At 42.2% G+C, this 23,334-nt stretch overlaps 1 protein-coding gene across 2 annotated transcripts in view; it reads right to left on the minus strand.

Moving 5' to 3' along the window:
• The window catches only part of TTYH2 (tweety family member 2), a 95,421-nt gene that overhangs the window by 13,686 nt on the left and 58,401 nt on the right, over nt 1–23,334 (minus strand). For both annotated transcript variants that reach the window (XM_069076503.1, XM_069076502.1), the window contains exons 5-11: nt 15,351–15,446; nt 13,809–13,881; nt 4,056–4,125; nt 3,577–3,632; nt 2,905–2,997; nt 2,059–2,151; nt 657–799 (exon numbers count right to left, since the gene is read on the minus strand). In XM_069076503.1, coding sequence (XP_068932604.1) covers nt 657–799; nt 2,059–2,151; nt 2,905–2,997; nt 3,577–3,632; nt 4,056–4,125; nt 13,809–13,881; nt 15,351–15,446 — 624 coding nt within the window. The remainder of the gene's footprint in view (nt 1–656; nt 800–2,058; nt 2,152–2,904; nt 2,998–3,576; nt 3,633–4,055; nt 4,126–13,808; nt 13,882–15,350; nt 15,447–23,334) is intronic.

The raw sequence follows: 23,334 nt of genomic DNA on the forward strand, positions 1-23,334 counted from the left end.
AAAAGTATATTCAGTTCACCTATCTTTCTATCTTTGCATCTCCATTATACTTATACACTGTAAAAATTGTCTTGCTTGGCTGTTAGAGAAAGTGTGGGCAGAAGTGGGAAGTAGGGAGAAAGGAGACTGATAAGAATACACTAGTATTAAACCTCCCCCCTCCCCCCATTCTATAATGTAAGGTCTCATGTAACACAAGACAGTGAAGGATGGCAACAGAAAAGGGGCTGTTTAGGGCACTGTCTGCCCAGCTTCCTAGCAGATGGCAGGCCCTCAACAGTTGTCTAGCTTCATCTTGTTTTCTTCTAACTACCTTTAAAAGTTGAACATCAAAGGAATTCATATCTAAGGGGAGGGGCAGCTTAAAGATTAAAGTATCATGGTCTAACTTTAGTAAAAGCATTCCCCAATCCAACCCCACTATGGTCACCATCAATTCTCCACATTAATGTTCCTAAAATTTCCTAGAAACTTTCGTAGAAAACCAACTACCCACTGAAGGCTGAAGCCTCAACCATTCTCTCACCCTCTTCTAGACTCAGGATAAACTCTTTAAATCTCAGAGCAGAGGACCCAGACCAGTGGTCATGTTCCTCCTTATCCCTTTGCAGAGAAACAGAAGGAGACTACCCCTCTTCTTTCTCCAGTGAACCTACCTCACCACCAAATATTTCCAGGCCTGAGGCCCTGCACAGATCATGGTGGAGAAGGCCATGGCAGCCAAGAGGGAGAACAGGCCAAGATAGAGCAGCCCTTCAACGCCATCATAGCAGATACCAATTAGAGCATCAAGGTAATCCTGAAAAGGGAGGGGAGAATGGATGGAAAACTCATTCTGGAATGAATATGACAACTCAAGGTACCATTCTTGTCAAGTATTTCTTCCTTCCCTTCCCTCTAACGTAGGCATTTGATGTGAATATTTTCATGTAGTCATAGACCAGTTCATGGTCTCCTGTCTTATATTTTTGGGGCAGCTAGGCAGCAAAGTGGCTAGAGTACCTGGCTTGGAATCAGGAAGACTTATCTTCCCAAGTTCAAATCCAGCCTCAGACACTTACTAGCTGGGTGACCCTGGGCAAGTCCTTTAACTCTGTTTGCCTCAGTTTCCTCATCTGTAAAATGACCCAGAGAAGGAAATGGTAAACCATTCCTATATCTTTGCCAAGAAAACCCCAAATGGGGCCATGAAGAGTTGGACATGACAGAAATGACTGAAAAACAAACACAGCTTTAAATTTAGATCTTGAAGAAACTTTAAAGACCATCTAGTGTAACCTCCTCCTTAGAGATTATGTGATTTGCCCAAGATCGCAATGGTACTAAGTAGAGGAGCTGAAATTTTTGACTGCACATTCCCTATATGAGTACATTATAGTGGATAGAGCCTGAGTTTGGAGTCAGGAAGACCTGAGCAAGTCACTTAATGTCCTCATGTCTCAGAAAACTCCTTAGGCTTTATCTAAGTCATAGGGATCTGAAATGTTTGTTGTAGAGGAAGCTCCCAGACTAGTAATGTCTAATAAAATAGCAGATCTCTTTCTCTGGCACTTGTTCTCTCTCTCTCTCTCTCTCTCTCTCTCTCTCTCTCTCTCTCTCTCTCACATACAGTACATATATGTTCTCTGTCCACACAAATGGGGCTTTTTGAGAGAGCAGGGATTGGGTCTCTCTAGTTTTCTTTGCACAAACAAGTTTTTAAACAATGCATTTTGATAATAACAGAAAGCCTGGTACCCTAACTCCCCAGGAGAACAGCTGTAGACTGGGGATCATGTGTCTGCAATATGGGGCAGTGACTCATCAGTCCCTGGAACAGAAGGTTTCCGTGATTTACTCAAAGCCTCCTTCTCCCAGCTGCTGGAAGGAATCTCAGGAAGACTCGTAAACTCCAACACCCTCCCCTTTACTCTACAGCTATAGCCCCTTCATGGTAAAACCTAGCTAGGTCTCAAGGCAACTGCTCCCCACCTGCCATCCTCCATTAGTCACCCTAGCTTGGGACAAAGTCTTTAATTCTACAGTATGGCCCCTTCCTCCCCTCCCCAGCTTGTATACCTTGTGCAGACCTCTGCAGTCTAACATAGCAGTCAGCTGGTGGAGGCTGGACTCAGATGAGTTCAGCAGCAGTTGTATCCCAAGCAGATCTTTCTGAAGTGGGGAGAAGGAGACAAGGTTTGTGGTTGAAACAATATGCCTGCTTTTGCAAAGAAGCTTTTAAAACCAGGGGGAAGGAGCCAACTCACAAGGAAGAGGGATGGAGAGAGAATGCATTATACATTCTCAGTATTCTCTCAAAAAATTAGAAAACGAGTCTGACCCATGCAAGTGGGAATCTGGCTCCAGGGATCAGGTGGAAATAGGGAGGGGGGAAGGGGAAAAGCGTGCAGTAGGCATTAGTTTCTAGCTGAGGCTCTTGGATGCTCTGAGTTACAGGCAGCAAGAAGGTCATGATGTGATCACAGGATGTGAATTTGACATGGAAGGGAATTCAGAGGCCATTCTGTCCATACCCCCCCCCCATTTTGTAGATGGGGAAATGGAATATCAGATAGGCAAAGTGTGATTTGTCTAAGATCATATGGAAAGTTTAGCATCAGAGGCAGTATTCTAACTGCCTACGAAGATTAAGATAATCCTCAGCACATTCCTAACCATTTGAGGGAGTATGAGGGAAAGGGGGGAAAAAAACCTCTCAAACACCAACTGGTACCATGGTAAGAGTGACTACCAGGCTGGATTTGGTGTCGCACCCTCCATGGTGTCCTCATTCTACTAGATGACCCTCTCTGGAAGAAGATGGACTAAATGACCATACCTTCTCGGCTTCAGAAAGCCATGAACGCTCCCCTTCTTCCCTCCACCCTCCCACCCCTACTCCCCATCTTCACTTCCTTTCCTCACCTCTGCTGTGGGGAACAAGGGCACTGCAAATTGTAACAGGCCAAGGACCTGAATCTGCATTGTAGTCAGTGATCGTTGGAAGATGGTCAATGCCTGAGAGCAAGAGAGGAGCAAACCATTAGAGGCCATTTGCTATTCCTCACACTCACACTAAGGAGCTAAGGATCCACTGGGATCATTCTAGGGGCCCTGTGGCTCAACCCTCCCCACGAAGCCAATGTTGACCCTTAGAATGAGTTCAACAAAGCATCCCCAATCATGCATGTACCCTTCCAGCTAGCACTGAGATTTCCTTCCTCTTCAGTCCCGAGGGTTCCTAAAATTCACTGTATGTTTTCCCAGCACAAATTGCCCCAGAAGACAACAACAATACTATAGAGACTGTTGCATGTTATAACATTTACATGTACTTAAAGGTTCTAAAAGCACTTCACAGATATGATCTCATGTGATCAACAACTCTGTGCTAAGTGCTATTATTATTCCCATTTTACAGATGAAGAAACTAAACAAATCTCTTTCTCTAAAGGACAAAAGTGAGGTGGTAGCCAACACAGCCCTAGAAACTATACATATTTATTCCTACTGCCCAAGATGCTGGTGGTGATGGTGGGGATTTGATGGAAACTGTGGTGAAATGGAGGAATAGGGGGCAGGGAAGGATGTGCATACCTGTTGGAATGGGTTACTCAGGCCTTGGCTGCAATACAGGTAGTAATGGGTTATCTCTGAAAAGCAAAGACACTGGCTGTGATTAAGGTCCTAACTGAGCATCCCCTCACTGGCAATCCAAGTGACTCTCCCTCAGTTTTTCAGAGTCAGCCTTCCTCCTCAGAGTCATACAGATTACCTCCCTTCAATAACTGTTTGTTGGGGCTGAGGGCATTACTGAAGCTGCTCTCTTTGGAGATCAGAAGAGCAAATGAAACAATGACCACGTATTATGCACCAGGCTCTGTCCTAGGTGTTGGGAGAGCAAACCATCAGAAGGAAAAGAATGACTGAAGAGAATACAAAACCAGGCAACCACATATTCCAGCAAAGAGGGCATGAAATGAATAAAAAGAAGGAAGGGGTAATCACCAGCCTAAAACTAACTGGACAGATTTGGCTTCTTTGCATTGAGAGATTCATCTCATCCCATCCCTTACCTGTACTCATGTGGCCTTGTGTGACATTCAGGATGAACTTATCTGGAGCTACACAAAAATCACTGGTGCCCTGTGGTAGAGAATGACAGAATCTCAGAGCTAGAAGGGGATTCCAAAGTCATATTCCACCTGTATCTGAGAAGAAATTCACCTCCCCAATACACCTAACATCTCAGCCTTTGCCAAAAGACTTTTTTTTTTTTGTTCCTTAAGCAATTGGGGTTAAGTAACTTGCTCAAGGTTACACAGCCAGTTATTTTTACCAGAAGACTTTCAATGATAAGGAACCCACCATCTTCTTCTTTTTTGCTTTTTGGAGAGAAGGCACGGCAATTGGGGTTAAGTGACTTGCCCAAGGTCACACGGCTAGTAAGTGTTAAGTGTCTGAGGTTGGATGTGAACTCAGGTCCTCCTGATTCCAGGGCTGGGTCTCTATTCACTGTGCCACCTAGCGGCCCCAAACCCACTATCTTCTGAACCAACCCACTACCCTTTGGGATGACTCCAATATAAAGTTTTTCTCTTTTGCAAGCTAAAATCTATCTTTCTCTAACTTCTATCCATTATTATTAGTTCTGCCATCCAGTGCCAAACAAAAATAAATGGAATCTTTCTACTTGACAGCCCTTCAAATACTTAAAGGCAGCTCTTCTGTTCCATCCCCTCCATCTCCCCATAAACCAAGAGAGTGAGGGAAAAGTAGGTTTGGAGGAAAAACCATAGGGTACAGAGCTCACAAAACAAAACACTCTTGTTGCTGACACAAGAGAGTAACATGTTAGAGACTACAGTGATGTGTGTCTAAGTCATTTTCATATATCTGTGCTCTGCTTACCCAACCAAACTACATATTCCTCAGGGATCAGGGATGGTGAATTCTCTATTTCTTTTAAAATCTCTCTACCAGGACTCGTGATAAAACATTCCACTCACCTCTTGACAGACAAGTGATTGACTCAGAGTGCAAAATAAGACATAAATACACATGAATATACACATACATATATATGTAATATATACATACACTCATTGATGTATGACATGGCCAATGCAGGAATTTGTTTTGCTTAATTATCTATGTTTACAACTGGGCTTTTTTCTTTCTTTCTCGCTTAACAGGAATAGGAAGGGGAAGGTAGGAAAGAGAGAGAAGATGGCTCTTCATTGATTGAAACAAATTTTAATTAAAACAAATCCTCTCTACCACCTGATGTAGAACCTCATTATTTTCCTTAGTTCTTCTTTGTGAAGGGTAAATCAAAACAGAATCCATCTTAAAGTCAAGGGACTTCTTGGGAAGGCAGTGTGGTGTAGGGAAAGAAAACACTGGGTGAGAGGAGGGGAAGGAATAAGCATTTGTGTGCTTATGTGTCAGAAAATGTGCTAAGTGCTTTTACAGTTATTATCTCACGTCATTCTCACGACAACCCTGTGAAGTGGGTGTTGCTATTTTCCTCATTTTACAATTGAGGAAACTGAAGCAGACAGAGGTAAGTGACTTGCCCAGGGTCACACAGCTAATAAATGTCTGAGTAAGTGAACTCAGGTCTCTCCGACTCCAAGTCCAGTACTTTTACCATTGTGGGTGTCAAAGGATCTGAGGCTAGATTTGAACTAAGGTCTTTGTGACTCTAAGGCCAGTGCTTTCTCTACTGCAGGTGTCAGGGGGTAAGGATCTGGTCCTGGTCTGCCACTGACTCATTCTGTGACCTTGGACAAAGAGAGCTCTGGGTTCATATCCAGACTCTTGACACTTATTAGTTATATTACCATGGATAAGTCAATGAACCTTTCTGTACCTCAGTCTCTTCTTCTGTAGAATGGGGATAAAAATATCAATAAAACCTATTTCATAAAGTGTCATGAGAAGCAAATGACAAGGTATAAAATACTATGTAAGTTGCAATTATTATCATAATTTGTAAATAGCAGATATGAACACTTATACTGCCTATTTCACAGGTAAGTATTTTGGTAATCCACATGGCATAGATCTTTTTTTTTTTGCTTTTTTGGAGGGGGGAAGGCAGGGCAATTGGGGTTAAGTGACTTACCCAAGGTCACATGGCTAGTAAATGTTAGGTATCTGAGGAAGGATTTGAACTCAGGTCCTCCTTACTCCAGGGCCAGTGGTCTATTCACTGTGCCACATAGCCACCCCTATTTATTTATTTTTTAAAGCTTTGACTTAGTATTTTATTTTTCCCCAGACACAAGCAAAAACAATCTTTAAAGGCATAGTAGATTTAGGGCCGAGAAGGGACCTTTGAGGTCATCCAGAACATTCCCCCTTATTTTACCAAGAGGGAAACTCAGGCCCAGAGAGGTTAAGCAACATGTCCAAGGTCCCAAGGGCAGAGCCACAGCATGGGTCTAGCAGTACCTGGTCCTAATAATTCCATTCCTTCATTCTACAATAATTCCATTGATTGTGGAAGCCAGAGGACCTGGCTCCTCAAAATATACTATCTATTTGACCCTGTACTAACAATTCAGGCTTTCTGGTTCTTCCTTTCCTCCTCTATAAAACAAAGGGGTTGGATTAGATGATTTTTTTAGCTCTAAATCAGCAATCTTGTGAACTGTCTGTCCTCTGATGCCAAAGTCAGTGCTCTTTGTGTGAGCCACTGTGACAAGGAGATCCCATGAAGCCGCTGCGATGCACGGCCCCACAAGTCTAGTTCAGGGTGACAGTGGTGCCTAGGGGTGCTGAGGGCTTTGGGATAAAAGGGAACAGCATTTGGGGCAATAGGGAGTTGTTTATGACCTCCTGCAGCTGCTGTGTCCAGTCCTGTTATTGCAGTGGCCTCACTCCAAGTTGGGGAATTAGCTCCTACCCACAGCTGAATGCTCTCTGGCCAAGATCCCTACCCCACCACCACTGGTGTAATAGGCTAGCCATCACATGCTCTGTCCTGATATAGAAGCATCGGATTGTCATATACCAGTGCAGTAAGGCATGGCAACAATCCCATTTTGTATATAGCTGTCATATATCTGCATTCTGTGTACACACACACACACACACACACACACACACACACACACACACAGAGCTAAGCATTTCAGAATGTTGCGAGAGGGAAGGAACAGTACTTTATAGCACAATTATTAAAATAATCAATATCCATGATAATGTAGGTTGGCAAGGCCACGCTATGGGGGCCTTTCCTCTTCCCTCTACCCCCTTTCCTATGATGGTCTCCCAAAGCAATAGTGAGAGTAGCAATGAAGAAGCCTGCTACCCACATCTAGTGAGGTGATGAACTTGACAGAGAATGAGACATATATTTTCAGACTTGGCTGACTAGGCAGTTTGTTATGCTTGACTATGTATATTTGCTACAAGAATTTTGTATTTCTTTTTTTCCCTCCAGTGGGCAGAGTGCGTAGATGGGAGGAAAGAAAGGTTAAAGACAAGGTGCTTTCTCCATCCTTCCTCCACTTCAAATTGTAAAGAGGACAGAGGGGCAGAAGGAAATCACAAACAGAAAGTTACATGTTGCATTTAACTTTACAATGCTACATAATAGAGATGTCCAGTCCCATGTATAATTCTCCTTATTGATTGTTCTACAGTGTATAGGAAATACTCCTTTTATTTAATCTTAAGTTTAGAATTTTTAAAAATAGAGAAAAAAGTAGAGAAAGGAAGACAGGTAGAGAATGATTATGTTTGAGGGAGGGAGAATGAAAATACACCAAGTTTAAAAAAAAAAAGATCAGATCAAATACAAGAGGTTTCCATTCCTCTTTTGAATTTATTCTTTTCCTTTCCTTCTTTTCTAAAAAGGGAAAAAATGTGTTGAATATATATACATGTTTGTATAAACACATATATGTATATATATGTAAATCTATATGTTTATCTCTCTATCTATACACTTCCAGCAAACATCCAAAAAAGTACCTCTAACAAAGCACGTTCCCTGAAATTGGTCAAGCTGCCTAATAACACGTCATTTATCTGGGTGAGTTTTAGAATCCAAGCAGGGTCAGTGGCCTCACGGCCACAGCTGTCAGCTGGGATATTCTTGGTACGACCTGGCTCTGCCTTCTCAAGGCCAATCCTGTTTTTCAGTAGCCATAGACATTACAGTTAATCCCTGCCTTGCCCACCTTCCCTGAGGATGCTGCCTGCTGCAGGGGTGGGTGCTGAGTAGGGGGAGAGGGTGTGCCACCCACCCCATGAAGCCTCAGGTGTCTGTCTCCTGCTAATGAAGACAAATGAAGTCACAGCTGGTGCCCATGGGATAAAGTGCCTAATAACCAGCCCAAACTGGAAAATTTCTAGCTGGCTGACTAAGAAAGGGAGAGTGAACATATGGGGAATTGTCTCCAATAACTTAAAATTCTTACTACGAGAAGACACAAGCTTGGCACCTCCACTAACTAGTTACAGATTCCGTTTGTATAGGGGTTCTCAATCCAGGGTCCATGAACTTTAAAGTATTTTGGTAACTATATTTCAATATCACTGGTTTCCTTTGTGATCCTCCCTGTTTTACTGTAGGCATATGAAAGCATTGAGAGGGCTAGAATACCCAAGGTGTCTATGGCACAGAAAAAATGAAGAGATCCTGCTTGACTCATACTTTATTCTTTTTTTTTTTTTTTGCTTTTTTTTTGAAGGGGGAAGGTGGGGCAATTGGGGTTAAGTAACTTGCCCAAAGTCATACGGCTAGTTTTGTGTTAAGTGTCTGAGGCCAGATTTGAACTCAGGTCCTTCCTGACTCCAGGGCCGGTGCTCTATTCACTGCGCCACGTAACTGCCCCCTCATACTTTATTCTTAAAAGACAACATGGTATAGAGGAAAGAACCTTGGCTCTGGAGTCAGAGGACATGGCTTCAAATCCTGCCTCAAAAAGGGTCACACAGTGACCCTGGGCAAGTCACTCAATCTCACTGCATCCCAATTTTCTCATTTGTAAAATGAAAGCAATGGACCACAAGACCTCTGACGTCATTTTTAGTTCTTGATCCATAAGTCTATAGACTCACAGATGCTCTAATGGTAACTAAGCAGGCATAGTAAATAAGAGCACCAGGTCTATGGTCAAGAAGACCCGAGTTCAAATCGAGGTTCAGGCAGTTACCAGCTGTGTGACCTTGGGCAAGTCACTTTTCCTCTGTTTCTCTCAGTTTCCTCATCCATAAAATGAGGATAATAATAGTACCTTCTTCCCAGGGCTGTTTTGAGGATCAAATGAAATAATTGTAAAGTGCTGAGCACAGTGTCTGGAACGCAGTAGATGTTTAATAAATGTTAGCTAGCAGTAGTAGTAGTAGTAGTAGAAGTAGTAGTTCAAAAGAATTTAAGAGGCATCTAGTCCAATTTATACCTAAGCAGGAATTCCCTTTAAATCATGACCCCAAAACGTGGTCATCTAGTCTCTATACAAAAACTTCCAGTGACAGGGAGTACCCAATTTAGTGAGGTTTTGGCTGGGGTTCTAATTAGTAAGAAGATTTTTCTTCTATCAAGTCAAGATCTGTCTCTGCAAGGAATATCTACTGCTCCTACGATGGCCCTCTGGGGCCAAGTAGAATCTTCTCAAATGCTAGTGCCTTCCCCTAAGATCACTCTCAATTACCCAGCATATACTTATTTGTACATAATTGTTTGCCTGTTGTTTCACCCATCCTTGAGGCCTGACTAAGCTCATTTAGGGAAATGGTGCCCTCCTCTAAGCAAAGGGTGTTCTTGCCTCTTTGTATCCCCAATTGGGTCCTTAATAAATGCTGGTTGATTTGGCTTCTTCTACATAACAAATTTTTTCCTCTTTAGGGTTTTACAAACTAAATCTCTCTGACTCCTCCCATTTCTAAAACTATGTACTTTTCATCCTGTTCTTCTAGGGACAGAAGCATATTGCCTTTACTTTTGGAATAGCGGACCGAGAGCTAGCTTTGTAGCCAGAAAGACTTGAGTTCTACTACCACCTCGACAATCTACTGGCTGTGTGACACTGGGTAGGTCATTTAACCTCTCAGTGCTAGAGACAGCTCTCTAGGACTGTAAGATACAACCTGTACCAAAAAGAGGGAGTTTCCTCATCTTGGAATTCCCTTTAATAATGAAATCACAGGTCTGGTCCCTATCATCTAAGAATACCTTTTAGCCTCAATTAAATGTTTTCAGTGAGCAAACAGCCACCTTCTCTCCCCCCACCAAAAAATAACTCAAACCCTTATACATAAGCATAGTCAAACAAAACAAATTTTTGCCCCAATTAAAATTTGCAAAGCTTTCTGTACCTCTTCTTTCCTTTAATTTCAAAACCTAGTGAAGAAAGAAAGAGCAGAGAATATACTGGGAGACACTGAGGTACAGAGAGGTAAGCCATTCAAGGTGTTTCTGACTCTCAAGTGCAGCATTCTATCTACTACCTCAGGTTAAATACCAAGAATGAAATGACACTGATGGGGGTTCAAGCCTGGGCAGCAGAGTGTTATTGTTGGTGAGGTGGGGGTTGGGGGTGTCCAACTGAGGATGGGGTTAGTGCAATACACATTAATGCTAGTCTTTTGGCCACACTGCTTTAGCAACTAGGCTGAGAGGGTTAGGCTTCAGCTCAGGAGGCAACACAAAAGTGCTTTTACACAATAACTCATTGACAGCATCACATCCCCTCCCCATCTCCTCCTCCCACCACTTCCTTTTAAAATGCATCTGTATTTCAAATCCTATCAAAGGCCCATTCAGCTGGTCTTTCTCTGCTCAGCTCTCACACAAAGGCCTGACTAAACTCATTAGGGAAATGGCATCTCTAGTTCACTCTCTTGCTCTCAGAGGAATGCAAGTGATTAAATCAGGACTTGTTTCCTTAGAACTAATTGGAAAAAGGTTGCTCCTCCCCCCTCCTTCCTCCCCCCAAAAAAGAGGGGAGTCACACTGGTACAAACTGGAATCTGCAAGTAACTCACAGGCTGTCCTGGTACCAGGTTTTCAGGACAGAGGAACATCTTGGCAACTTGCTAATTCCCCTCACACTCCTGCTTCTCCATTTACTAGTATGTCAATAAGTCAGGGAGCTGTCAGTTTTCTGCTTTAGCACTCCTCTGCTGGCATCCACAGGCTCTTCCTGTCTAAGGTCCCTCCCAACCCAGCTTCCCTTCATCAGACTCACTGTGTATCTAGTCAGTCAACAACAACCACCACCACAAATAACTAAGATTTTTATTGTGCTTTAAGGCTTACACCATCTCATTTGGTCACTAGGAGGCAACTACTATGATTCCACTCTTATATTCTTATTACAGAATGCAATATCTGTCTGTGTAAGGGAACTGGTTTGGGAGGAAGGAATGATATTAAGCCCCTTACCATGTATCAGGCACTATGCTAAGAGCTTTGTAAATATCCTATTTGATCCTCCCAACAGCCCTGTGAAGTAGGTGCTCTTATGGTCCCCATTGTACAGCTGAGAAAACTAAGGAAACATCATCCTGTAAGATGGAATCAGCTGTGAAACTCATTCCTCTTGTGATAGATGATTTTAATTACATTCCTATTTTATTCCAATCAGAATTAGTTTAGTGTGATTCCATAGGGGGTGGTGATTATTAGTAATTATTAGCATTATGCATGTCTATCAATATACATGTAGTTAGTCAACTAGTATTAGCATAAGAAAGTCCAAATTAACACATGGCTTAGATAGGCTCTTTCTTATAACAGGTTCCAAACTCTAAACTACAAGATTATAAATTCACTTGCTTGTTATGAAGTTCACTTGCTTATCACAGGAAGTTAACCAGAAGACCTCGACCCTTACTTCCTGATGAGTAGGGGACCAAACCTAATGTTGCAGAAATGTTTCAATGATGTTTTAACATCTGTTGACCAGCCCAGCCCAAGGGTCTGCTTGTCAGCTCAGTAGGACCTCCCGGAAGGTCAAGATACAGGTTTGTCAATCAATGGCATTCTTTATTTTATGAAGACCCTCCTGGAGGCTCAAGGCCAAGATCAATGAAACTGTTTTTTGTTTGCTTCATCTGTATTGTCTGGATATCAGGCACAATAAAACTAAGGCCCTGGAGGAAGGGGCATCTCATATCATGAGAAAGATGAGGTCCCATTCATCAAAGGGGGTCAGATCCCTTTAATAAATGGTTATTAGCTTAGAGTTCTGCCTCAGTTTCTTTTATTGCAGACAGGACATTTTTTGGACCCTACACTCCAAGGTACACTGTGGTCCCCTTCCCCCCCTTCTCTGCCTAGAGAGGGTGAAGGGTAGAGATTGGATAGCTCCTCCATCATTTAAAGAGCTTCTCCCCCCGCCCCACCCCCCCAGCATCTTTTCATGTGTAGTCTTCTTCCACTAGATTATAAGCTCCTTGAGGGCAGGGATTGTCTTCTGCCTTTTATTTATCCCTAGCATTTAGCACAGTGTATGTAGTACAGTATATAGTAGGTGCCTAATTAATGTTTATTGACTCTGACTCTGAAGTGGACAGTGACTTACCCAGGATCACACAGCTAGTAACTGAACTCAGGTCTTCCTGAATCCAAACTCAAAGCTCTATCCACTGAACCACCTAGCTGCCTACCACTACCACTACACTAGGTTGTGATTTGCCCAACATCATATAGCTAATAAGTATCTGAATCCACATTTGAACTCAGGTCTTCCTGTCTGCAGGCTCAGCCCTCTGTGCACTATGGCACCACCAAGAGGAAATGGAAGATAGTTTCAACTTTCTAACGCCTCCTTTGGGTAGGATCAAATGCCACTCCCTTCATCTTTGCTTTGTTTTGCCACTGAACTCCCATGACTGGGGAGGAGAGAGTGAGGCTGATGACTGCACAACTCTGCCTCACTTAAATCCAATTCAGGCTAAGTCAAGGTATCATCTTGAGATGCCACTGGTCCTCTTTGAAAACGAAGGATGAACAATATCACCTTTTGAAATAGTGAACATTTTTGTAGGATCATGCATGTAGACTTGAAGGGAACTTGGGAGGATCATCTAGTCCAACCATCTCATTTTACAGATGAGGAAAGTGAGGTGCAGAGAGCTGGGATTTGAACCTAGTCCATGGGATTCTTCACCCAGTCCAGTGTTTTTCCCATTGACTCACCTACACACACCACTGTGGGTCATTCTATTCACTTAGCCAATAGGAAATCAATTAAGTCTCAAGGGTCAAGCTGCCTCTCTTACCACAGCTGTTAGTTTCCTCCCTACCCCACCCTCAAATCCTCCCCCCCTCCACTCAGCAAGTCACCAAAATTTAATGAGCAATCACCAGGACCTAACATGGTAGTATAGGATAGACACAGAGGAAAGAAACACGGGATTGACTCCCAGATGTGTCGATAATTTTCTGCATGAACCTAGGTAAGTTATTTAACTTCCCTAGGCCTCAGTTTCCTTATTTGTCAAATGAGAAATCTGAGTTGCTGCCCTCAAGTTCCACCCAGCTCTCATACTCTAGAATTCCATGTCAGAGAAGAGGAGACTGACACCACAGAGATCCAACCAGAACCCCAAAAGCAGGGCATTTGGACTTCAACCATATTTATTTTCCCTTTTAGGGAAATAAACTGGAAAAAAAATAACTGGAGAAGTCAGATTCACTCAAACATTGGCCTGCTAAGCTCTGTTTGGTGAGAGGAAATGATAAGGAGACAGAGACACATGCAAGCACAGGAATGTATTCACATCCATCCCTCCATCTCTCTCTCTCTCTCTCTCTCTCTCTCTCTCTCTCTCTCTCACACATACACACTCTGCCAGTGACTTACCACTGCAGCGGCCACGTCTGCAGCCAGGGAAGCCCAGCTAAGGAGGAGAGTAAGGACGCCACAGCAAAGCATCCTGGAGAGAAATGGACAGAGGTCATAGAGGCTTCCTCCTACCCTAACTCAGGCTGGTCACAGATTTAAGATCTACACAAACATCTAGTTCAACCCCCTCATTTTTCATATGAAGAGATTGAGGCCCTGAGAGGTTAAGTGACTTGCCCAAAGTCACACAGTAAACTGAGATGGGAACTCATGTCCCATGATTTCAAGCTTGACACTGAACCCCGCTGTCTCTGATGCATACTGGTGAGGGAAGCCTCCTTCCATTCGGTTCTTGTGGCTTCTTACGATTCAGCACTTAGGTTGATGCATTAATTACAGTGACCATGACATGGGTAAAATCTGTCGTGGGCTGGAGAGGATACATGGGACCAATGATCCTGAAGTAGTACAATTAGAAAAAGATAATTATGATTTCCTCCTGGTACAAAACAGTGCCAGAAATTGCTAAGCAACCTTGAGCTGGTGTCTCAGTGTATCTGAAGGAGAAAAGGGTCTAGTCTAGAGATACTAACTTCTCTGAGACCACATAGGCTCAGACTAAGTTGCATGCCAATGTGCTTCCTCTTCTGGGGCAAAAGAGCCTCAGAAAGGCTGGGGTTACTTTCAGTTTGCTGTGGAATTCCTGGTGCTCAAAATTGGAGTCTTCTGGCAACCTGAGGGTCTGCTGCTCTCTCACCTACTCTTGGGGCTCTCTGAAGACAACCATCAGTCTGTCCATGGCCACAGATACTACACCTGTTTCAGAGGTGGCAAGAGACATTAAAAATGGGGGCCACGTTTCTTTAGTATAAGACACTTCAAAATGGTGGCAGGATTACAGGGATACAGGCAGGGATGGAGCCTAGCTATGGGTATCTGCACATATAAATGTCAAAGCAGTATGTTGCAATGGGAAAAATACTATATTTGTAATTAAAAGCGCTTGGGTTCAAATCCCACCCCTACTACTTAATACAATGAGCTGGAGAGGAAGCTACCAGAAGTCTATTGTACCAAAGCAACAGGCAAAGTGCTAATTAACATTTTCTCCTGGGCGGTAGGGGGAAACAGGGGCAAAGCCCACTGTGCTGGCAAAAACCTACATGATCTCCCAGCAAATCATTCTACCTCTCTGGGCCTCATCTTCCCTATCTGTAAAATGAAAGGGCTGGACCCCCAAGATCCCTCCCCTTTCAGCTCAAAATTGATGATTTTATGATTCTACCCTTGAGGTTCAGTACAACGTTAGTTACTATCACTATTTGGACTCGGAGGATTTCTTGGGTTTGTGACAGCTCTAAAATTCTATTCTTAATTTCTACTCAAGCAGCAAGCCAGGAAACAAGCAGCTTTGGTGGAAGCACCAATGAATTCACCCAGCCAGGTCAGGGCTTGACTTAGCGAGGAGGTAACCATACATATCTTGCCATCCCCACCTTCTCATTTTATTGGACACCCCCATCAAAGGCTGTGATATTACTTAGGGTCAAGGATACTCACGTAGCTAGGAGACATTTGGAATGCTTAGCCAGCCCCAAGCAGGCAATGAGGCAGATAACCAGGTCCAGGATGAAAAGTAAGAGGTAAGAGAGCCACCTGGGAAAGAAGTAAGGGGATAGTGGTCAGAGAACTGAGAAGCAGGAGATCCTCAGACAGGGCCTGTATTACTAAGGATGTCCAGGGCACTTTCTGACACATCCCTTTCATTATCAATGAAATACCTATCATCTAGAGTTAAATCATTGAGTAAATGCAATCCCTTCCTTAAAATGTAAAATAACCAATATGTCCCGAGCCAACGGGGTCTACTGAGAATGGGAAAGTCCAGAGCATTATTTCTGACTGGGCTTGGAGGAAAAAAGCCCTGCTTGAAAGAGGCATCAAGGTGTAGCGGAAAGAACTCAGGACTGGGGTCAGGAGATCTGAGATGTGGGTTTTAGCCCTGGCTTTGCAACTAACTAGCTGTACAACTTGGAACAGGTTATTCCTTGCCTTGGCCGCAGTTTCTTCTTTCCAGGCTTCCTAAATAAAGCAAAGCAGTTGGATTAGTTCATGGGTTGGTAGGCAAACTATAGCTGAGATCCAAATCTGGCTTTGAACTAAGAACAATTTTTCACATTTTAAAATATATTAAAATTTTATTTAAAAAGGTAAAAGTTGGGCAGCTAGGTGGTGCGGTGGATAAAATAACAGGCTGAAGTCAGTAAGATTCATCTTCCTGAGTTCAAATTTGCCCTCAGACACTTCCTAACGATATGACCCTGGGCAAGTTATTTAACCCTGTTGGCCTTGGTTTCCTCATCTGTAAAATGAACTGTAGAAGGAAATAGCAAACTCCTCCAAGATCTTTGCCAAGAAAACCCCGAATGGGGTTACAGAGATTCAGATATGAATGAAATGATTAAGCAACTAAAAAAACCATCCTTAATTCATAGTTTGGCTATATAGGGGTCAAACAACAGCATAGTTTGGGGCCCCCCAGACTAGTTGTTCTCAAACCCTCTTCCGTTAGATAAAGTTCACATTCTGTGTTTCTTGGATAAATTTGACGAAGACTGGTATTTAACTATGAGCTCATGGCAAATTGCTGGAAATAGCCAGCAATTTCTCTTTGGACTCGTAGGTCACTTTGGCTAGCCAAAGCCCAAAGGAGGCCTCAGTGTGATGCACTTCTGCTTCACATCTTGGATCCAAGGAAGTAGCTGGGGCTTATTGTTGACTACATGAGAAGCTGGAAGAGACTTGAGAGATCATTTATTAAAGAACCACAGAATCTGGGAATTAGAAGGGACTGCAGTGATCTTCTGGTCCAACTCAGCCCTGATGGGAATCTGTAGTATAACTTAGCTAAGAAGTGGCTGCCAGCTTTTGCCTGAAGACCACCAAGGAGGGTGAACTCATACCTCTGAAGGCAGCCACCCATGTCATTTCTGGCCTGTTCCAATTATTAGAAAGTTTTGTTTTGTTTTCCTGATATCCAGCCCAAATTGGCCTCTTTGTCACTCCTATCCAGCAATCCTGGTTCTGCTCTCCAGGCCAAAACAGAACAAAGTTAATCCCCCCTTCCCCATGATAGCTTTAAAATACTTAACAGACAACTCACATGTTCCCCTTGAGTCTTTTCTAGGCTAAAATATTCCCAGTTCTTTCAATTGATCTATTTGCAATAGACTTCAAGGCCTTCCACCACACTGGTTGCCCTATTCTCAGCATAACAAGCCTTTTAATATTGTCATTCAGTTGTGTCCAACTCTTCATGACCCCATTTGGAGTTTTCTTGGCAAGGATACTGAAGTGGTTTGCCATTTCCTTCTCCAGCTCATTTTACAGATGAGAAAACTGAAGAAAATAGGGTTAAGTGACTTGTCCAGGGTCACACTGTTATTAAATGTCTGGGGCCAGATTCGAACTCCAGATAAGTCTTCTTAACTCGTGGTCCAGCACTCTGTTTACTGCGCCACCTAGCTGCCCCCATAACAACCTACAGCTTATTCATATCCCCCTTAAACAGCGATTCCCAGAACTGCACACGATATTTCAGATTAAGTCAGATTAGGGCAGACTTCGATAGGACTATCGCTTCCAAGTTTCTAGCAGCTATGCCTCCTATTACCTGTTGGGACTGCAAAACCACAATGCCGATTTTTTGTGGGAACCCCCCCTCCCCACCAAGCCATCAGATATTTTTCAGAACTGCACTCCAATGCTGTGCCTCTCCCCCTGTACCTGGGATGTTGGTATCTTCTACCTAACTATAAGACTTTACGTTTACCCCTGAGGTATTCCCTATTATTTTGGAACTTATTATATACTTAAAAAGAAAATCAAGCTGTACATAACAGATCTACAGTTTCATGGACAATCTTTTTCTCTTCCATCATGTATATGGAAATGCCTATTTTATTTGTTTAATTAAAAAAAAAAAACCTTTATCCAAATACTCTCCATCATATTTCTCTCCTCTGCTTCCAGGATTTCTTCACATGAAGGGAGATTCCAATTCCTGCCTTTTATAGACAAGGAAACTAAAGGCCACGATTGGGTAAGTGACCTGCCATAGGTCATGCAGCTACTCAGTGGCAGAGCTGGGACTAACCAGGTAGTTTAGCTCTAAGCTGCTGAATATTCCTTCTTTTGTACCTACCCTGAAATTTTTTTGGGGGGGAAAGGGGAGAAGGCAGGGCAATTGTGGTTAAGTGACTTGCCCAACATCACACAGCTAGTTGTGTCAAGTGTCTGAGGCCAGATTTGAACTCAGGTCCTCCTGACTCCAGGGCTGGTTCTCTATTCACTGCACTACCTAGCTGCCCCCATACCCTGAAATTTTAACAGGGAGGGCCTGGTGGTTCTGGACGACAGGTCACTCAAGGGTAGAGTTAACACATGAATGAGATCTGAAGGACAAGGGCTTTGCTCAGATTTTATTAAGACAGATCCAACCTTCTCCCTGGATAAAGAAAGCATGGTGGATGATCTGTCTTGGTCATTTGGTCTCATGGATAAATTAAGCTTATCGCTGCTGTTCCTAAACTGGGGACCCTGGTGCCCCTATGCCACAGCAAACTCACAGGGGCTCTGTAGGAGATTTGAAATTTTGCTCTCGATACTTTGTTAGCAAGGCTCTCAAGTTATTTCTTTTGGCCTAGAGGTTCCTTAAAAGAATCACTGAAACACTAAGGTTTGGGAACTGGGCAAGTTTGGGAACCTCTGAGCCATTGACTAAATTCGTGCCCCTTCTGAGCAGAACACCGAAATCTAGGGACAATATATTACAATATACTAAATGGTTAAGTGCCCAAAGCATAAAATAGAGAGTATGAAGTATCTTCCAGATCTATAGTTATGGGGAAAATTCAATTAATAAATCAGTCAATAAATATTTATTAAGTACCTATTATGTGCCACTGTTCTAAGAATTTATAACCACATAAACAAGAGAGGTCACAAAAGATAAAACAAGTCACTTACTTTTTACTAAAATGTATCTTTGATTTCATCAATTTGGATGTTTGCTCTAGTGATACAAATTACAACCCATCATATCTATCTTATCCAATGTACTGGAGGCCTTACTTGATTTCTCCAGACACAGTGAGTCTAACAATGGGTTTTCAAAAGAATAAAGGGAAATTACCAACAGCCATAGCAAAAAAATGTTGCAAATGTGAAATGCAAATTAAATAATACGGAAATTTCACCTAACATACATCAAATTGACAAAGATGATGAAAGACAGCAATATCACACTAATGTACTCTTGGGGGAGCTGTGAACGGGTCAAATGTTTGGAAACGTAATTTGGAATTCTGTGCTCAATGTCACTGAATCATTCTTTGACCCAGTGATCCCAAGGTAGAGCTTAAGGAGGTTAAAGAAAAATGTCCCATCCATACATTCCAAAATATTTATAGCAGCACTTTTTTTTGGCAAAAAACTGGAAACAAAATGGGAGGCCACTGATTGATGGACTTGAGTAAGATACTTCAGATAGTGAATAAATAAAATGTGATCTAAAGAGAAGACTGTTTAAGGTATTTGCTTGCCTTAGACAGGGGAGGGAAAGAGGTCATGAAAGGATGCAAAAAGGCCGATGTGGCCTTTTATTTGTCTTGTCCTGGGCTCTAGAAAAGTGAATGTGGCAGAGGGCAGGAAGGGTGCTAGATTCAGAGTCAGAGGACCTGGGTTCAAATTGCCTCTACTATTTATTACTTGCTTAATCTTGGGGAAATTTGCCTCCAGAGCTCAGTTTCCGTATCATGGGGACTGGGATGTGTGTTATACTAGATGACCTTTAAGGTCCCTTCAGACTCTAAAATTGATGATTCTATGACCTACAAAGGGCAGAGCTAGGGGAAGGCACACTCCACTAAAGAAAGCCATCAGCTGAGAGGACATATGACACTGGCTTGTATACTTGTGCATTTTCCATCAGGACACACTGGGGGTAGGGGCACACTGCAATCTGTGGCTACAGTGAGTAAGGACAACTATCTCTCACCCTGGGTGGGAGGCAATGTCTTTTTAAGCCTTGTGGCCTTGAACTTTGTGAGTCACCATCTTGATATTTTTAGGTTCTTCCTTTTTTCCCACTGCTTTGGCCAGGCCAGGGTGTATTGGAGTTACTTATAACTAGCTCAGAAGGGCTAATTGTTAAATCTGTGGTAATGAGAAATTGTCAAATGTCACAAAATCAGTTTTTGATTTATTGTTTTCTTGATTGCCTAGGCTTAATTAAGTGATGGAGAAAATTATAATAATGCAGATTAAACTTCAAAGTGTGTCAAAAGTACTTTTTTTCCCCCCCGGAAAGTCATTTGTTAGCACTCTGCTACCTCTGGCTGTGTCTACCTCTGTTCAATGTCAGGTTATTCCTATGGTAGCCTCCATGATGGAATCCCAGGAGACTGAACCCAGGGCATGGACTTGGCAGGTCCTGGGGAAATGAACTCTATACCTCATTTATCCCTGGGGACCATGAAAATATATAGACCTAAGTCTATATATGTTATTATCTCTGTATATCAACTAAGATTATAAAATATGAAGAAATATTTGTGTGCTGTAAATAAAGGTGCTATAAAGTATTAAGAAATAATAGTAGTGGTCCAAAGTCTCTAGTCTCACTTAAATCAAAGACCTCATTAGTCTTCCTAACAGAAAACATCATAAATTCTAGGGAAGGGGAAAAAAAATCCAAGGAAGAATTTTGGTTCCCTGAAAGTAGGATTATTAGTTTGTTTTAATTACGGCGACCAGACTAAAAGTGGGAATGTATTCTTGTTCAGTCCAGTTAAGAGAAGTGTATTTTTGTTCACCTTTGATTAGATTGAGAAGGGAATCCTTAGTACTGGTCTTAGAGGAAGTAACTCATCTCAGGAAGACATTTTCTCTAAGAGTTCACTAGCATTAATATTACCAGTTAAGCAAATCAAAACCACTAAACAAATTATATTAGAGGTTCTCAAAATGTGTTGCAAGGACTCTGGGATCTCTAAGACTTTTAGCGGGTTCATGAAGTCAAAGTTATTTTCATAATAATACTAGGACATTTAAATTTCTAATACAGTAAATACGTATATACATAGATATTTAATCATATATTTTATATATTATTAATATATAATTATATATGTTATATATAAATTATATCTATCTATATTTCATATGGCTTGTGTAAAATATCCATTTCCCATATGACCAAAAGTTCCTTGGGATCCTTAATAATTTTTAAGAGTTGTAATGGGGTCTTCAGAACAAAAATATCTATATATACTATATGTATCACTGTTTTGCTTTGCTGCGGAATTTCATCCTTTGTTTCAAGATCATTCTTGCATTTATAAGTGGACATTGCTCGAGTCAGACAAAATTCTAATTAGTCATACAGAGTTTGCCCTTTTGGACTTTCTCCAAGCAGGAATTATTGTACCTTAAGAATTTTCTCTGAAGAACTTTGTTAAAATGCAGAGTACAGAATTTTTCTTCCGTAAGAGGAAACCCAGCTTGGAAGGAAGGAAGGAAGGAAGGAAGGAAGGAAGGAAGGAAGGAAGGAAGGAAGGGAGGAAGGAAAGAAGGGAGGGAGGGAGGGAGGGAGGGAACAATTATTAAAACTATGTCCCAGACACTGCACCAAACACTTTACAAATACTTCCTTGTTTGAGCAAAACAACAACCCTGGGAGGCAGGTGCTATTACCTCCAAGTAATTTGCTCAGGGCCACCCAGCTAGGAAGTATCTGAGGCTGGATTCTAGACGAAATTCCTCATGGTGCTTTAAAATCTTGCCTCCACCACAGCCATTTGCCCATTCAGCCCTTCCCTCCCTCTCCCCATTCACAAACAGAAGGAACTCAAAATGCTTTGATATATCTCACCACCAAAGTGGTTATTTCCCCCATTGCTGCAGATCACAATCTTTTCATTCTGTAAAACTCATGTATGTGTCTTCTCATGAAACTTGCCTCTAGGATCCGGCACTGGGCTGTGGCCTTCCTCTTGGTCTTTTAACACTCTGTGAGTGTCAGTACAGAAATTGGGCTGTCCAACTGTTATCTCCTAACAATAAACCTGGGAGGTATTATCCCCATTTTACAGATGAGGAAACTGAAGCAGATGGAGGTTAAGTGACTTGCCCAGGGTCATACAAGTAAGTATCTGAGACCAGATTTGAACATAGCTCTTCCTGACTCTAAATCCAGGGTTCTATCATGGTACCATCTAGCTGTCTAGGACCCTAGATCCTAGAAAATCCTAAACAAATTAATTGGTTTTTCACCTCACTACTTTCTGTCTGATTGCCAGGTTCCTCATCTGGCCTTATCAGTCATTTCTATTTTGATCTGCCACTCTAGGATGTTGGGCCAATCCCAACATCTTTTTGTGCCTTAATTTCTTCATCTTTAAAATGAGGGAATTAGATTAGATCATCTCCTAAAATCCCTAGGTCAGGGTAATTTCATTAATAGCCAAGGGAATGGCAGGAGGGAAGAGGAGAAAGATAAGAGTGAGAGAAAAAAGGGAGGGAATTTTTCCAAAGAATCAAATCCTTTTATCCCCCTAGATGCAAGTCTAATAACATTTTTTTTATTCCTCTTTACTGCCAATGGTTTTTGGCTTTATTTACACTACAAAAACCACCAGAGAGGTGGGGGTGGGGCTGGAAGGATGTCACAAAAGCTGAAGGGGAGGGAAGGAGCTGCTCCCATCACAGCTGCCAACTACAGACCCTATCAAAATTTTCTTGAAGTACAAAATGAGGGTTCAGCCCTTACAGGAAGAGGTTCTGGTGTTCCCAAAGAAGGGAAGCATTCCCACCCCCTCACACAAGACCCCAGTTTCCTGGAGATTTCCTTTTCTCCAGAAATAATTTTCACACACCACAGAAAAGTGCAAGGGCTCCATAAAATCATCTGCATTTTATAGAACCAGAAAAACTGAGGCCCAAAGAAGAAAACACATACACTTAGTGACAGAGAGGTTGACCAAGGATATATAGGTAATTAAGTGATAGAGACAGTATTTGAACTAGGGGCCTCTGTGTTTTAAAATAGTTTTGACTTCACAGAACCCACTGAATGAATCTTGGGGATACCTCAGCACACCAAGACCACACTGAGAGCTGCTGTGTTCTCCCTGCTGCATTTGTATCACATCTATTTTCAGTGTTGTTTTTCACATTTCAAATTTAAAATTTGGGCTTTTTTTTCTTTCTTCCCTAAGAGATTGATGTATTTTCAGTATTTCATGTTAAAAAATTTGTTTTACTAGAGTTTGCATGGGAATTGTTTCCCAGTATCAATGTTCCACTACTTTTTTCAAAGTCTAAAACCATTCTAACATTTTTATTCCTGTTATAAAGGTGAGAGAGAAAAAGAGGGTGGGAGGGAGGAAGAGAAGGAGAGAGACAGAGAGAGAGAGAGAGAGAGAGAGAGAGAGAGACAGAGAGAGAGAGAGACAGAGAGAGACAGAGAGAGAGAGACAGAGAC

This window comes from Petaurus breviceps, unplaced genomic scaffold (assembly GCF_028583685.1).
Source record: "Petaurus breviceps papuanus isolate PSGF00001 unplaced genomic scaffold, PetGlider_PUasm1.0 90925, whole genome shotgun sequence".
In the NCBI taxonomy this organism is placed as follows: Eukaryota; Metazoa; Chordata; class Mammalia; order Diprotodontia; family Petauridae; genus Petaurus; species Petaurus breviceps.